At 44.7% G+C, this 17,174-nt stretch overlaps 1 protein-coding gene across 2 annotated transcripts in view; it reads right to left on the bottom strand.

Annotated features, from left to right (window-relative positions):
- Positions 1 to 17,174, bottom strand: part of ARHGAP35 (Rho GTPase activating protein 35) — a 48,797-nt gene that overhangs the window by 14,809 nt on the left and 16,814 nt on the right. Inside the window, exons 2-4 of one of the 2 annotated variants that reach the window (XM_039325018.1) lie at positions 11,578 to 15,468; positions 4,508 to 4,652; positions 2,490 to 3,892 (exon numbers count right to left, since the gene is read on the bottom strand). In XM_039325018.1, coding sequence (XP_039180952.1) covers positions 3,813 to 3,892; positions 4,508 to 4,652; positions 11,578 to 15,270 — 3,918 coding nt within the window. In that variant the 5' untranslated portion in view covers positions 15,271 to 15,468 and the 3' untranslated portion in view covers positions 2,490 to 3,812. Of the gene's footprint in view, positions 1 to 2,489; positions 3,893 to 4,507; positions 4,653 to 11,577; positions 15,469 to 17,174 lie in introns of those variants that run through there. The other variant, XM_039325017.1, reaches the window with a different exon arrangement.

Raw genomic sequence — 17,174 nt, 5'->3', positions numbered from 1 at the left:
TATTCTTGCATTACCACATTCCGAGTCAATTACATCAGCCGGCTGAAATTCTGATGGGGCCCTCAGAGAAGTGCCAGCTTCTTTTCTGATGTCAACAGCTCTTGCCGATTCTGGGCCGATGTGGCGCTATCGGTCTACTCTTAAGAGCTACTTTTCTTTTATTTTCATCCTAGCCGATCAAGGAAGCCACATAAAATGTGAAGGTTGTCGAGGACTGGGAAAAACGCCTCAAGATCACCCTGGGCCCGTCAGCCTGATTGTTATCCTCTGTGTCCTGCTATCCAGTATCAAAAATTCCTCGAGGTTCAAGTTCACATTCAGAGAGCTGCACACGCATCTCTTTTGCAAAGTGTGGGTAGCATCACAGGGACAGAGCAGTTGTCAAATACAATAAATGAGCTAAGAATCGGATCAGCTCCAAGACAGCTAAGAGATTATACTTTTCAATCTGTACCGTCTCTTAGCTGAAACCAGCTCCCAAACTGTTACACCTAACGGCCCTTTACAGGTGTACATGCCAAGGTGTAACACTGTCCTTTAAAGGTGTGCATGCCAAGTTGCAGGGCAAGGATGAAAGGGTGAAGCTTCGGTTGTGGGTTTCATTATTCTGGCGTCCTAATGAAGAACAGAGGCCCAGGTCTGTGCGTGGCTGGCCAAATGAATGTTTCTAGACTAGGGTTTCTCAGCCCTGGCAACTTGAAGACCTGTGGACTCCAACTTCCAGCATTCCCCAGCCAGCTACGGGGTTTGAAAGTCGCCCGTTCAATTTTCTCCATGCCATTCCTCACTGCAGCCCAAGCTTTCTATGGCACGACAGAAGACTGAATTCCACTTGCGTTGCCAAGTTCTCCAAGACATTTGCAGATGGTAACCATGTGAACTCTAGAAGATTGCTTTGAAAAATACTTCAATGTTTCCTTTGTTTAACTAAGCCCAAACTCACCATGTTGAGTCATGGTCATCATACTAAGTAATGCTTGATGGAGCCAACCACTCTAGTAAAATTCCTCTTTTATTTCGGAAAACAAAAAAGGACCCCACTAGACTAATTCCACGCATGCTACATTTTTACTTTTTCATTTCCTACTTCCAATTCTGTCTAACTTTGAAGACAATTTTTCAATATCTCATAATCCAGACTCAGTTCAAACGATATATTTTCATTACATCTCCTCTAATAGAGTTAGAGACGTGTTTTCTTTTGTTTTGTTTTTAAAAAAGTGGAAAATAAATATTTTGACACTCTTGCTTATTTTCAGTCGGTAAAATGAAACATGTTAGCTATGCAATCGCATCATCTTTGGCTTGTAAAATACATATCTGAATCTCTTTCATTCTTTCAAAAAAAAATATTATCTGTGTTAAATTATACGCGTACTGTAATCTCGGGGTTTATTAGCATTAAGGAAATAACATCATGGATGACTATTTTATTGGTTTATAATCCGTTCTGTGTGAATTTAATATTTAAATCGTGTAGTATTACCTTCGTACGAGGGAGGAGCTTGGGTGAATGTTTAACAGGTGATGAGACCAAGGCCGATTTCCTATTTGCTATAAAATCCACCTGATGCAAGCTAAGGAGATGCAACAAGAGAAGGCTGGAGCCCGACCCAGAACAGAGTGAGACTGCTGATAATGTTATTATTTCCCCTTGAGAAGCAGACCTCTTCCCCACCCACCCATCCCAGGGCCCTATCAAGTGGTTTTTGAATACTTTTGTGAAGTGGGAGAGAGGCCTTTGCCCTTTGCACAAAAGACGGGTTATCAAAAAGCAGAATTCCAATGGGCAGATGGAGAGGTGGGCGCACTGCAGGTCATCCTCAAGTTACAACCATTTGTTTAGTGACCATTCAAAGTTACAGCAGCACTGAAAAAAGGCACGTACGACTGTGTTGCACACTGATGGCAGCTGCAGCATCCCCACGGTCATGTGATCAAAAATTTGGGCTCTTGGCAACCAGCATGCATTTACGGCAGCTGCAATGTCCCGGGGTCATGTGATCACGGTTGGCGACTTTCTGAGAAGCAAAGTCAAGGGGGAAGCTGGATTCACTTAACGACCAGGGATTCACTTAATAGCTGCGGCAAGAACAGTCATAAAACAGGGCAAAACACACTTAGCAACTTTGCTGGCTGGGAAATTCTGCGAGTTGAAATTCACGAGTCTTAAAATTGCCAAGATTGAGAAATCCTGCTCTACAATAATCAGCTGGGAGAAGTGAACTATTATTTAGGCTTTAATCCTGCTTGTGAAATATAGGTAGTCCTTGACTTACAACCACAATTGAGCCCAAAATTTATGTTGCTAAGTGAGACATTTCCCCCCATTTTACGACTTTTGCCACATTTGTTAAGTGAATCACTGCAGCTGTTAAATTAGTAGCACAGTTGTTAAGTGAACCTGGCTTCCCCCATTGATTCTGCTGGTCAGAAGTTTTCAAAAGAGGATCACGTGACTCTGGGACACTGTGACCGTCATAAATGTGAGTCAGCTGTCAAGCATTCAAATGCAAATCAGGTGACCCTGGGGATGCTGCAATGGTCATCAGTGTGAAAAGTGGTTGTAAGTCTTATGTGTGTTAAATATGTTTATACCCTCAACAGCACAGAACCAGAATGTCTGCTGTTGTTGGGTTTTCCCCAAGAACCTCTGATCTGCAAACAAAAGGATCTGCAGCCTTGCTTTTAAAGCTGGCAGATGAGCAAACCAGAACTTCATCCAGCATCGAATGAGTGATTTCAACAAATGGCCCCTCAGAGCCACAAGCAAATATTATTCCTGCCCCAAGATGAAGGCAGCCAAGATCTGTCCTCGTCAGGAGCCAGGGAGGACCCGGCTAAAAGGCAAAACAAACGTCTCAGTCCAAATAACTAACCTGAAATTCTTATTTTCACTAGAAATAAGAACAAATATTCCGCAGCCAAAAGTCGGCGTTGCGATTTTACCCCGAGCATTTATCCTGAGGGGATACGCATATGCAAGGATCTCTTTTAAGGCTTCCAGATCAACCTGGCTAATAGTTAAATAATTAAGCAGCTGGCAGATGTTATCCAATTTCACCCACTGTAGCTGCAAGGGATAAAAAGATTCATATTCTGTTTGAACTTCCAGAGTTAGATACTGCTGTCAATTATTGATGCAGTAAAGGGGAGAGCTGATAAGGAATGAAGTTTGGAAGACTGTCACTTAGATGGGAGAGGCCTTAAAATTTTGCTTAAGCCTTCACAAAAAAGCAGCAAGTCCATGTTGATTCGTGGGTTCCGAGAGCCAAGTGCGAAAAAGTTAACTATAATAAATATTTGAATTGCATATGTGTTTATTGATTATAAGTATATTTATTTCATGTAATAAATACAGATGAATGCCCCTCTCTTCTCCAAAGTGTTTTGTACATAAACATAAAAAGAGCTTTCTAAATGCATGACACCCCAGTAAGAATCAGCAAAGAAACAGGCATAGTTGTGATGCAAGACACAGCCACCTAAAATTCTTCCGTCGGTTCAAAGGTTACCTCTACATAATTAACCAAGGGAAAGACAGATGGCACCAATACCTGCAGAAGACTTTGAAGCCCACCTTCAAATCCTACCAGAATACATAATGCCTTCCAAGCGGTTTTAGCTTAAACTGAATTCAAGAGTTAGGTGAGCAAATCATTTTGGTTTCCTAACCAGCGTGCTGGGACTTTCAGATTTATTCCCGTCCTGAATTCATTTTTTATTTCTTCTGCTTAGGCAGACATGGATGGCCCAGTGGTTTCTGTTTAATAATGTGTTATTTGCTGACAGGTTCCAAGACAAAGCATGATTTAAAAAAAAAAAACCTTTATTTTGCTCCATCCCTTGAGTCTGTCAGAGCAAAGGTCTCCAACCTTCCTCGGTTGGCGGGCTGGAGAGAAAGGGGGAGAGAAGCATTTTACGTGATGCAAATGGGGCGGTGCTAGCGCCCACGTAACACCCACTAGCAGGGTCAGATTATCTCTAACCAGGAGTGGAGAAGCTGTGGCCCCCGATTCCCCTTTGTACCCCTCAGAGCACCTCTGTCTAGGATTACCAAAGCCAACAGCAGTTTCCCTTCATTATAATGAACGAAATAGATGAAAACTGAAATGCATGTCTTATAACAGACACCAAGAAAGGAGAATATCTGTAGCTCAGGGTAAAAGGCAGGGTCCTTGATGCTCTCTGAACTTGGCTGTTTTCTTGCAAACGTTTCATTATACAAACTAATAACGTTATCAGTACTAGAAGGGGAGTGTTAACCTAGCACTGATGGCGTTACCTAGTTTGGGTAATGAAACATTGTGCAAGAAAACAACCCAGCTCAGAGAGCATCAAGGACCTGCCATTAAAATAGGTATGTCACATTTTTTTAAAAGGGGGGAAACCCCAAATTATGCCAGACCCAGCTGTGCCCACCTAAGCAATGTGGCTCCGCCACACTGTGGCTGCCACTCCCCTTAAGCACCAGCTTTAACCTTTAAAACATTCCCTTCCTGCTTACCTGTTGCTTCAATGTATTCAATGCATCTCTCAATAAAAATGGGGATGGGCTTCTCTGGGGTCACTACAGTGGTCAAAGGCACCCCAAAATAGTTGCTCTCCCATGTAGTCTTTGTGATAGATGGTCGAGGCTTAGGCTTTGGTTTCTGTAGAAAACAATTAATCTGAGTTAGTATGGCCAGGAATGTAGTCACAAAAAAGGAAGGAAGGAAGGAAGGAAGGAAGGAAGGAAGGAAGGAAGGAAGGGAAGGGAGGAAGGAAGTCTATTTTATTGCCTAAAAATGCCAGCCCCAGATTTTACTTAAAAACATTATATCTGATTAGACAAATGGAATCTATATATCTGAAAGCAGAAGTTGCTGTTAAATCATATTTGGTGTAAGTTATGCTTGCAATATGGAAATCCAGTTCAGTGTAGTGGTTAAGGCGCTGGTTTAATAATCAGGAGATGATGAGTTCTAGTCCCACCTTAGCCATGAATTTGGCTGGATGTCTTTAGGCCAATCATCAGGAGGCAATGAGTTCTAGTTCCACCTTAGGCATGGCTGTCAGTTGTGTGACTTTGGGTCAATCACCAGGAGGAGGTGAGTTCTAGTCCCACCTTAGGCTTAAAAGCTGGCTGGTAGACTTTGGGCCAATCACCAGGACACTCTGCGTTCTAGTCCCACTTTAGGCACGAGAGCAACTAGGTGACCTTGGGCCAGTTTCTCTCTCTTCGCCCAACCTACTTTACAAGATTGTTATTATGGGGAAATTTGGAAGAGAAAAGAGTATTATGTATATTCACCACCTTGAGTTAATATAAAGCAGTGTTTCTCAATCTTGACAATTTTAAGGCATGTGGACTTCAATTCCCAGAATTCCACAGCCAGCATTGCTGGCTGTGGAATTGTGGGAGTTGAAGTCCACATGCCTTAAAATTGTCAAGGTTGAGAAACACTGATAAAGTAATAAAAGTGGCATAAAAACCTAATAAATAAATAAAGGATACATAAACGTGATACGAGAGCCACTGGACAGCAGTGGGGAAGATGTCAGACTAGGTGCAGGGCCACCCAGATTCCAAACCATCCTTAGCCAAGGAATCTCTCTGGTATCTTTGGGTCAGCCACTCTCAGCCCATCCTGCCCCAGCAAGCTCGTGGTGGTGGTGGGAAATGGGGAGGGGGAAAGGAGCTGTCACTATGTCACCATGAGCTCTTGAAGGCAGGAATTAAACCAATAAATAATACCAGTTAGAAAATGTTATATAAAAAGGGGAAAACCATTCAAGGGATATGTCACAACACAAGCCACAAGAAAAATAGGCTCAGCACAACCAAAATAATTATGAACATATTTATACGCTGAGTGACAAGAGAATTCAAAACAGCGGCAAGCATCAGAGACAGCAAAAGCCAACGAGGACGATTCTGTTCTGCTTCCTCCAGATTAAGGTAATATGATGCAGATCAAACACGATTTGTTTCGAAAACAATGCTGGGAAAGGTATTCTGTAGCTGAAATAAGGTTGGCTGAGGCTGAAACAACACGCCAAGACGAGAGCTTAGAACAACCATGAAGACGATTCACACAGGATGGAAATGAGCAGCAGAGGACCGCTGACCACTGAACTATGAACTACAGGTAGTCCTCGGCTTACAGTAGTCTATTTAGTGACCATTCAAAGTTACAGCAGCACTGCAAAAAGTGACTTATGACCAATTTTCACACATTGCAGGACCCCCTTGGTCACGTGATCAACATTTGGCCCTTGGCAACTGGCATGTATTAATGACGGCCACAGGGTCCCGGGGGAGGTCACGCGATCCCCTTTTGTGACCTTCTGACCAGCAAAATCAATGGGGGAAGCCAGATTCACTTAACAACCATGTCGCTAACTTAACAACTGCAGGGATTCCCTTAACAATCGTGGCAGGAAAGGTCATGAAATGGACCACATTCACTTAACAAACATTTCACTTAGCAATGGAAATTTTGGGCTCGATTGCAATCGTAACTCGAGGACTACCTGTACAGAGAAGAAAGCAAATGGAAACAACCAAAGATCAGGGACTGCATGAGAGAAGGATTAAGTCCCCCAAACCGGAATCCTGATCTAAGCCTCTCTTTCAAATATAAAAGAAAGAAAGAAAGAAAGAAAGAAAGAAAGAAAGAAAGAAAGAAAGAAAGAAAGAAAGAGAAAGAGAGAGAGAGAGAGAGAGAGAGAGAGAGAGAGAGAGAGAGAGAGAAAGAAAGAAAGAAAGAAAGAAAGAAAGAAAGAAAGAAAGAAAGAAAGAAAAGAAAAGATGAAATACCATTCCTTGAGGACATCCCCTGAACCTTGTGGCCCAGGAAATTTCTCACCCTCTCCATTGTCTATTTCCTGTTTAGTCTATTTCCATACAACTTCCTCTTCTAGAGTTCTGGAGACACAAGGATATTTTGAACAATACTAGCTTGTAACAACAAGGGGTGTGTGTGTGTGTGAGTGTCAAAAAAAATTTTCAGTCTACAGTGGAGAAAGAACGTCTCTGTGCAAAGATATTTTAACAAGCAATTAAACCAGGTAACCACAGCGTAATAAAAGCTTAAACTCGATCCACGGGAAAATTCAGGTAGTCCTCAACTTACAACCACTCATTTAGTGACCGTTCGAAGTTACAACCGCACTGAAAAAAGTGACTTCCGAAGGTATTTCAGACTTACGATCGTTACAGCGTTCCCATGGTCACGTGATCAAAATTCGGATGTTTGGCAACTGGCTCAGAATTATGACAGTTGCAGCGTCTTTACTCCTGTGATCCCCTTTTGCAACCTTCTGACCAGAAGTCAATGGGGAAGTCAGATTCAGTTAACAGCCGTGTTACTGACTTATCAACCACAGTGATTCACTTAACAACTGCAGCAAGAAAGGTCATAAAACGGGGCAAAACTCATTTAGCAACTGTCTTGCTTAGCAAGCAAGATGTTGGACTCAACTGTGGTCATAAGCTGAGGGCTACTTGCAAACCACTCATCAGCCAAATTATAATTGAATGAAATGTGTTGGCTCAATCAGACTTAAAGTGGTTAGAAACCTACATTCAGGCAAAAAGACCAAGGGATATTTACAACTGTGGCTGGCTTCACAGAACAAAATCATACGCCCAAGTCCTGGGATAAATGCGTATTAAGTCTGAGTGTAACTTTTTTCCTTGTCTGCTCAACCTGGCAGGTTATATGTCAAGATTAAACAAGGTGCACTGATTCACCTCTTAGAAAGATGCTTGCACTTGTGCTGTCCTACGCTGCTTGCAGTACAGAGATTTAATGAGGAATAAATCCAAAAGGTAACAGAAGCAGCCATATATATTGCATCATGACTGTAAAGCGACAATAAAAGGGAGCCAGCTGTTAAAAAGCCCTGGTGATTTACAATCAGCAGTTCAGCTATATAAACTAAAAGAGCAAAGTATTATTAGGTCTCAATCAGTGAAATGAGATGGAAAAGAGGAGAGAAACCTGCTCCTCCATCAAGAGCAGATCTCCCTTATCCTGTCCGTGGCCAAAGGCTGACCAACGGCCTTGTTCCAATGAAAAAAGGAGACACAGTACTTCAGCTGGAAAAGTTCTTAATTCTGCATATTCCAATTAGAAAAACAATGGTAAGTTATGGCTAAAAATAAAAGAGGACCACAAACAAGCTAGTTCTATTAATCAGGGTTTTTTAAAAGATCTATTTTCTTTCAGATGCGAACCAATCTGAATAGTAAAATATTTGGGATTTTCAGTTAATTCCCTTAAGTAGATGTTTTATTTTGCATGTGGGGTTCCCACAGATACCTTGTTAGCCATCCTTAGCTAGATACAGCTTGTCATCTAGCAACACACTTCGATTTTTGCTAGATTGGTCTTGCCTAATCACTGCAGTGTGGTTTTTAACACGGCTGGCAATATAACAGACTGGGCATGTTCAACTGACTTGCCTCAGCAATGATCCAGACTAATTAATACTTGGGGATAATGAAATTTGTAAACTTTCTTAATTCTTTTATACAGATGGAATCGACGCAATCTTCAGTTTTTGAGTCCAACTCCATTAGGGTTCTCCTGTTATATTTAAATGGGCAAAGTACAGCGAATTCAGTCATTGTTTTTGTACAGAAGTGACTTCCCCCATATGCTGAATCAGCTCGTGAACTTACAGCGCAGGAACGCAGATTAAAAAGCAAGTTGATTTATCATGAAAAAAATCAATGTGACAGAAGCAACTAGAAATCCATGACACAGTCAGTTGAGAACAGGCCTAATGAAACAGCAAGGCAGTCCAGATTTAAATACTAAGCTGTATTAATTTTGCAATATGGCCGATAGCCATTAATTTGGCAAGCTGCCTGGATGCACCCCCCCCACTTTTATAACACATTTCTATCTATCGGGGAAATAATCTCAAACCATGATTGGGCTCCACAAAGAGGGTGAGGGTCTTACATCCCTCAAAGGTGTACAACGGCTAAAGAATAAATGAAGACTAACCTTGCATTTTAGAGAAGATTTTGTTATGAGAGGCATAGCAGGGCAATGGATATCCTCCACTCTGAAATCCACTTGCATACAGGTAGACCGGTTGCTTAGCGAGCGTCTGAATTTCCGATGGACCTACCTTGACGCTATTTACACAGCCCGGTTTAAAATTCTGGTGATCGTGTCCCTCCACTTCGGGCCCTTGGCAAAATGACTGCATTTATCCCACAGTCACACAATCGCATTTTACAATGGTCTTGCCGAAAACCAGCGATTTCTCCCAGAGTTTGGCAAAAGCACCCCCGAACCACAGTGGCTGCTTTACGACTGTGTCAGCGTTTAACAACCGCCGTGTTCATTAGGTAGTCCTTGACTTACAACAGCGGCACTGAAAAAAGTGACTTATGATTGGTTTTCACAATCATGACCGTTGCAACACCCCCAGGGTCCCATGATGAAAATCTGGGCGCCGGGCAACTGGCATGTAATTAGGACAGTTGCACTATCCAGGGGTCAAGTGATCATCGTTTGTGACCTTCCCAGACGGCCTTCCCAGACGGCGTCTGACAAGCAAAGCCAATGGGGGGGGGCAGATTCGCTTAACAAGCCCATTATTCACTTAACTACAGTGGTTCACTTAACAACTGTGGCAAAAAAGGTCATAAAATAGGGCAAAACTCCTTTAACAACTGCCTTGCTTAGCAACAAAATATTTTGGGCTCAATTATGGTTGTAAGTCGAGGACCTGCCTGTATCTGTATTCCGGGCAGAGCAATCCGTAGGAAAGTCTTTCAGATGGTTTAAACTTCCCCTTGCCCCAGTGCTGAAATCCCACTGACTTGAGCTTGGTCATCTACCTGGTCTCCCTCTGCTGATTAAGAGGCAGGTCAGCAACTATTTTATCTCCCACCCTGAATATATTCCAGTGAGCAGTTTTTATTTCGTTTTATTTCTTGATGGCAAGTTAGAATTTCTGCAAACTACTGAAAGAGATCTCTTGGCTATTTCCTCTTTCTCTGGATTCCAGACTCTACTCTCTTCTTTTTACTAACAGTTCAAACAGATGGCCTGGTACAAAAAAAAAAAGCCTAGAGGGCTTTTTCCTGTCCCATAAAGGAATGGAAGAGTTAATAATATTCATACCCTTTCTCATCAAGGGTTGTTTTCCAATTAGAAGCTGTAAGATGCCATTGTAGACTGGGGGGGGGGGGAGGATTAAATTTTTGTTTCTGCTTTCAGCTTGCAATGCGTAGAGCCATCATGTAATTTTAAAGTAAAATATAGTTGTTGTTTTAAGTAGCAAGCTCTGAGTCATTATTTAAGCTTTTTCAAATAGAGGGTATTTTTTTTTTAAAAAAAAAAATCTGGCTTGCCTTTGTGTCCCGTCCCCCCCCTTCAATAACACGGCGGCTCTCCTGCCAATGCAGAGAAGTCCACCCTGCTGGCGGCAGGACAACTGCTGCAAGGATGAAATCACCACCGTTTTGTAAAGCAGCCACAGCATTGTTTAAAGAGACCCCGGTCCTTCCGTGAAAGAAAGGAACCTTTTCTGATGTCATTTCAAACTCTTCTATAAAACGACAGATTAAGAAAAGAAAAAAAATCACCTGAGAAATGAAAACATATATATTGATGTTACAATCTGTCCTTTGGGGCGCATTTTTGATGTCATATTACAAACCAGAACAGTAATGAATTTCCCAGAAAATAAGTTGAAACACAAAGCCCATGCTGTATACTTGACAATTAGCTGTTCAAAATCCATTATTTTCAAAAGGGCCAGCCGCTTATTTGAAAATTGCTTTCTGAAGCTGGACTTAAAAAAAAGAGAGAGATGGAATCTTACACGGAAAAAACCAATGTGCTAATATCTGATTAGAATGCTTTTCTTTTAATTACTGAACAGACACATAAACTGCACCTCTGATCAGAGATTACTGGAGCATTATTGCTGGCTACCTTCTCAGAATGCAAAGGGACAGAGTCTTAGGAGAATTTGTGTATCAGATTTGTGTCCCATCTTTCTGTGTAACTCAAGGCAGTGTAAATAATACTCCTTCCTGATGGATACCTCCACAACAACCCAGAGAGGTGAGCTGGGCTGAGAGAAAGAGCGACTGATCCAAGGTCACCCAATGTCTCCTGGGTTCTAATCCAGCACCTTAATTTCTGCATTAAAATGCTGTCTTTAAATCAAAGCCTGAAAGTATTTGTTGCATCCTTTACATTTGTTCCTAGTGTTTCTCCAATGCAGACGCTTCTGAATAGCAAATAAATTGTCCAAATCTTACATAGAAATATAGCCCTCTATTCTCCAAGACTCCTAAAATACAGATACCCCTCTGTTCACACACCACAAACCGCTCCTAATTATTTTTCACGAACGGACAAACAACTGGATTACCAAACAATTGTATGACCCTCTAATGCAGGAGTGGGGAACGAGGCTGGCTCAGGAATTCTGGGAGTTGAAGCCCACAAGCCATAAAAGAGCCATCGTTCCCCACCTCTGCTCTAATGGCTGTCAAACCACGCAACTTGAAGTTAAGGACACTCACAGACGTACACACACACACACACACGTTACCTTGGTGGTCCTCCTCAAGCTACGCAAGATATTTCTTTTCCTGGGGTCTTCATCAGTAGTCTCGTAGGGAATTACAGCGTTATCTCCTTTATAGCCTTGGGACGTCTGGTCCTCTTCTTTCTTCCTAATCGGCCCCAACTCATCATCGCTCCCTATACTGAAACTGGTCCTGAAACTGGCAAATCGCCCAAGTCTCGTGCATCGGGTTCGATACAGCACCGGCTTGCTAGTTAGCGACACCTTGCGCCCCCGCTCTAAGGAGCTGGTGTCCATTTCGCTGTCTGACCCGTTGCCGCTGCCGTTGGACTGGGTTTTGTTGATGTTCCGAATGGTGATGATTTTGCCTTGGGTGCTGTCGTGAGGCACAGAGTAGATGTTCTCCTCCTCGTTCCTGGGCTTGACCACGGCGTCCATGGGCTCGGCATAATCCGAAGGGTCAAAGCCGTCGGTAGGTGGCCAGCTACTGGAGGAGACCGGTTTCCGTTGTCCGTCTCGGTGTCCTTGCTCCAAGTAAGCGAGATCTCCCTTGGTGATATCAAAATGGACAGCGGGCTTTGGTTTCACGGGTGGAGGTACTTTGTTGTTCAGTTTGCTTTCGAAAGTGCTCATCACAGAGAAGACCGAAAGCCCATCGTTGCCCTCCAGTTCCATGGAGAGCTTGGAAAGGTCTTTGGACAAGGTGGCCATGGTGCCGTCGTCTCTGAAAGGGCTGTAGCTGGGAGGCTCGATGTCTTCTTCAGAATCCTGCAGGTTGGAGTTGCAAAGAGGGGAGCCGGCCCGGGGAGAGTTGAACACTTCTTCCGTGGTGCTGCAGGCTTCCGCCGCGTTGTCGTACATGTGGGTCGCCTCGATGATGTTCTTCCTCTCCACCACATCTTTGAAGAACAAGTGGAAAATCTCCAGCTTGTGTTGAGGCTGGCTGCAGGGCATGCTTGTGAATTTCCCTTCGATGTCCTGGGCGATTTCCTCCCCTTCCGTGAGCTGTTCTCGACTCAGATCGTTGTCTAGAACGTCGATGGAGCCCTCCGTGAGCGCCACAATCTGAACGGGGATAATGTCCTGCACTTCGCAAAGAAAGGCACGCAGCATAGCCAGAGATGCCTTGCGCTTGGCGGAGTAAAACAAAATGTAACCGTGGACCAGCCAGCTTTTGCGAATGCTAAAGGCGGAGTGGAAAGACAGCAAGGAGAGTTCTATGCGCCTCTTGTGGGGTCCGATGGGGTATTCAAGTAACACGGAATTGCTGCTTCCAGACGGGGAAGGCCGGCAGGATTGGGACTGAAGAATGGGGAGAAGGATATCGTCAGCGTTAAAAGGATCTCCGCACAACAAGCACATGACGATCCGGAGGTCGATGTCGGCCAGATCTTTAAGGCTTGCGGTTGAGCTCATCAGGTTTAAGTTGCGCTTAGAATCCAGCAAGCCTTTCAGGACTTGGCTGATCTGCTTTTCGTTAATGTTGCGCCCATATCCTATGCCGGTGGAAGCCGGGTCGAGGAACACGCACTGCAATTTACTCGCAATCTGTTGCCCTTGCTGTATTAAACTGTGTAGTGTTTCTCCACTGGTGTCCCCTCTCTTGTTCACCAGAATTAGGGTGAGGGGAAGGTGAGCTAAGTGATTGTCCCTTCGGCTGAGGGTGGACTCTCTACTCTTCTCAATGCTCTCCACAACGTAAGATAAAGATTCCTTAGAGTTATAAAGGCAGAGGCAGCCGTGGGGCTGGAAGGTTGGCGTCTGGAAAGAATTAACCGGGAGCCGCACGTTACCCTCGATGGGTCTCAAGGAGAGCTCGTACATTTTCCCGTCTATCACGTACTTGTCATCGTTCGTGCAAAGAGCTCGGATCTCATTGGCCAGCTCACGAGCAAGTCCATCTTTCCCAAGAATGACTAAGTTGATGCGGTCGATGTTGGAGTCAGAAAGCAAGTTTTTCTGATTGCGATCCGAAGGCCTGATAAATCTGGAACTTATTAAGTGCTCTATTTTAGCATCTACGCAAGCTGGGCAGCTGGGACAAGTGTCCTTGGTGGGATGGTAGACAAAGTGAATATGTTTCAAGATCAGGGCGTCTCGTTCAGCCTGCAGTTTTTGCAACGCTTTAAATCTCTGCTCTTCCCCCAAGACGTCCTGGATGACCCCCATTTTTTCTTTGCTGGGTTTGGCATCGAGCTCCAACTCATAAAAGAGTTCTGAATACTCGAGGAGCAGTTCCTGGAAGTCCTCCTTGGCCTTCTCGATAATTTGTTTCTGGTGCCGACTGTAAATGTCCATGTACACAGATTCTTCTAGCCACATGTAAAAATCCTCATTCATGATGAAACTGCGAGCTTCTTCCCAAGGTTTTCCCGGGGTTATGAAAGGGGACGTCTCCAGATTCTCTTTGAAAGCCCTTCTCATTTCTGCCCTCTTCCTCTCATTCCTCAGGTTTTCCAGGTGGGTCTCGTAGAGCTGCTGGGCAGGCAAGGTGTCCATCACATCAAACGGAATGCGGTCGTTCTCCATGTTGTCGATGTGGCTGGTGGCATCCCAGGGCGTCTCCTCAAGCACGACAAACCACTTTAAGAAGTCTGGCTTGGTCTCCAGCAGCTTCTCCACTTTGATGCAACTCAAGTGGTTGATTTCATCCAGGTTTGGAATCAGAGCATCAAAGGCAAGAGGCAACATAGCCAGGTACATCTTTTTCCTCCGCTCGATATGCTCCTGCTTGAGGCGAAAGATGTGCTGTAAGAAAAGTTTCTTTGCTTTCTGGGTCCCTTCCAGGTAGACATAATCCTGATATTCCGGAGAGGATTGCATCTTTCGTGAGACGTTGGACCAAGTTTCGTTGTGGTTTTTAACAATACGGCTGACCAGCCACTCATACTTATCCTTTGCTGCAGCAATCTGTTGGCTCTGCTGTTTCAAAGCCTCGAAATATGGGATAATCTTAGTCTTTCCCCTGCTTTTGTCGATCAGCTGCACCAACGTGCTGAAAGCCAAGTCAACGTTCACGTTGGATCTGGCCGAGGTCTCCACCACCTGAAGGTTCTTTTTGCTGAAGACAAAAGTGTGTGCATCTCGAATGTACCGCTCCACCCCTTCGTCGCACTTCGTCAGGACCACCACCGTGGGCTTTTTCGTCTTGGTGAGTTGATTGTAGAGGTTGGAGACAAACTTGAGCTGCTCGTCAAAGTTCCTGTTCATGCCTCTGCTGACGTCGATGCAGAGGAGAAAGCCGTCTACCAGGAGCTTCCCGTCGGGCATCTGCTTCTGCTCAAAGTCCTGCTCCAGGCCGAGCTGATCGGTGCAAAAGTACATGAGCTTTTCGGCGGAGGCCAGCTTGGTCGCCGCGGCCCTCTTAATGTAGGGCTGCAGGGCGGTGCTGCGGTGCGGCTGGAAAGTCTGGTCGTCAATAAATTCTGTCTGTTCCACAACGTGCATTTTACATTCCACACAGTCCTCCAGAGAGCGCACCACTTCTCCCCAATACAGGAAGTGGTCATTGTTAACCACCCGTCCTCCAAAGTCACTGGTGCTGAGAACGGAGGTATGGTCCAAGTGGAAGTCGTCTGCTCTCGGCCGCACAAACCGATTGCAGAGGCAGGACTTCCCGATACCGCACTGGCCTTTCTCCTTCTCAGTCCCGGACAAACCCACCACACTGATGTTGTAGGTGGGAATGCGGACATCTTGCTTCCTTGCCATCATCATCGTCCAAACATCCTGTTCTGCGCGGGGCTGCTTCTTAGGCTATCAGGGTTCTCCTGGGCAACCTCAAAATGCTGAGGGGTACTACTGGCAGTTCAGATTAAGGACGATTAGCACAGCAAAGACAACTGTTCCCACTCTTGGTGGCCACCAGCAGCTCAGTTGTCACTGATCCTCACAACTGGATGCTCAGCATTTTTCCTTGGAAAAAAAAGAGAAAAACAAGAAATGGATTAGGATGGTTGAAAATTTATTGTTTTATTTTATTATTTATTGGTATCCCGCATTTATTATTTTTACAAGTAGCTCAAGGCAGCGAACATATCCAACACACCTTCCTCCTCCTATTTTCCCCGCAACGACAACCTTGTGAGGTGGGCTGGGCTGAGAGAGAGGGATTGGCCCAAAGTCATCCAGTTGGCTTTTCTAAGGCTGGACTAGAACTCACAGTCTCCTGGTGATAGGCCCAAGGTCACCCAGCTGGCTTTCGTACCTAAGGTGGCACTAGAACTCACCATCTCCCACTTTCTAGCCTGGTCCCTTAACCACTGGACCAAACCTTCGTACAAATCAAAAAGTAAATCATTAAAAGGCACAGATTTTAAAAGTATTGAAAAAAAATAGTTCCTTCAAGCTAACTTGCAGGCTGTGCCTTAAAACAGCATTTCCCCAACTTCTCCAGGTTGGTGGCCTGGTGTGTGTGTGGTGGTGGGGGGATGGTTTTGTGTGAGGAGTAGTAAAGCTTCATTTGTGCGAGCGGCAGGCACGGGTGTTTGTGCAATTTGGGCTGTGCACGTGCTGGCACACCACTCACGTGGCCTGGCTGCAAATAGGCCCCCGGCCGATAGTGGGCCATGGCCCACAAGTAGGGGACCCCTGCCTTAAAAAGTATGTGTGGAATCATCTCTCTCTCTCAGGCATTTGCCAAAAACCAACGCAGGGTGTCCCAGATCTCCTGGGGTCCCAAGCAACACCAGGAGGGGAGATGGGCCCTTGCAAGGGCAGTTCCTCCACCCCTTCTTTCCAGAAAAGAAACAGCTCGCTGTTACAGATAGCACACAGGAGAGCCTGCATTTGAACAGTGTTTGACTAATAAGGCAGTTCTTTATCTTGTAAGCTGCTTCCAAGCCCCTGTCCCAGGAGTCAGAGTGGTGCCCACCCCACTTTTTGCACCAGGGAAAAAAAGGAAGTGCTTTCTCTAGGAGACCCAACAGTGCGACATTCCAGAAGTGGCTTGTGTGTGCACACACATTCTTTTCTAGAGAGCCTGCCAAAGGGAAAGCTCAGCTCAACGACTAAGGAAGTTGTTTTGAGCTGGCCTTCTGTTTATTGATTCTTTTTTCTTTCTCTGGGAAGCCGAAGGAAAAAAGTCCTGCCCACAACGCCACAAGTCCTGTTTTAGCCCAGAGACAATGTTATGAAGGCAGCCGCTGAGATTTAAAAAAGGGTTCTGTTAGCATGGATTGATGCAAATGCGCCTTAATGTGGGTCCCTCGTAGTTTCTCCTCCTCTTCTGGAGACAGAGAAAGGGAAGCCGGCAGAGCATGGAATGGGAGGAAGAGGAAGATGACACCAATGAGAATGGTACTTTTAAGGGGGAACTATGGAGTCGCCTCTGCCAGGCATATAGGTAGTCCTCAACTACAATTGAGCCCAAAATTTCTTTTGCTAAGTGAGACATTTGGGAAGTGAGTTTTGCCCCATTTTACGACTTTTCTTCCCTCAGTTGATAAGTGAATCCCTGCAGTTGCTAAGTTAGTAACTCGGTTGTTAAGTGAATCTGGCTTCCCCATTGACTTTGCTTGTCAGAAGGTCGCACAAAAGGGGATCACGTGACCTTTGGACACAGCAATAAATACGAACCCGTTTCAAGTCTGGGTTTTCTTCCTTTAAAAGCTTTGAAACTC

This window comes from Crotalus tigris, unplaced genomic scaffold (genome assembly GCF_016545835.1).
Source record: "Crotalus tigris isolate CLP2741 ecotype Arizona unplaced genomic scaffold, ASM1654583v1 scf7180000024316.1084291, whole genome shotgun sequence".
Lineage (NCBI taxonomy): Eukaryota > Metazoa > Chordata > Lepidosauria > Squamata > Viperidae > Crotalus > Crotalus tigris.
The sequence above is the reverse complement of the archived record's forward strand: the minus strand, read 5'-3'. Positions and strand labels throughout refer to the sequence as shown.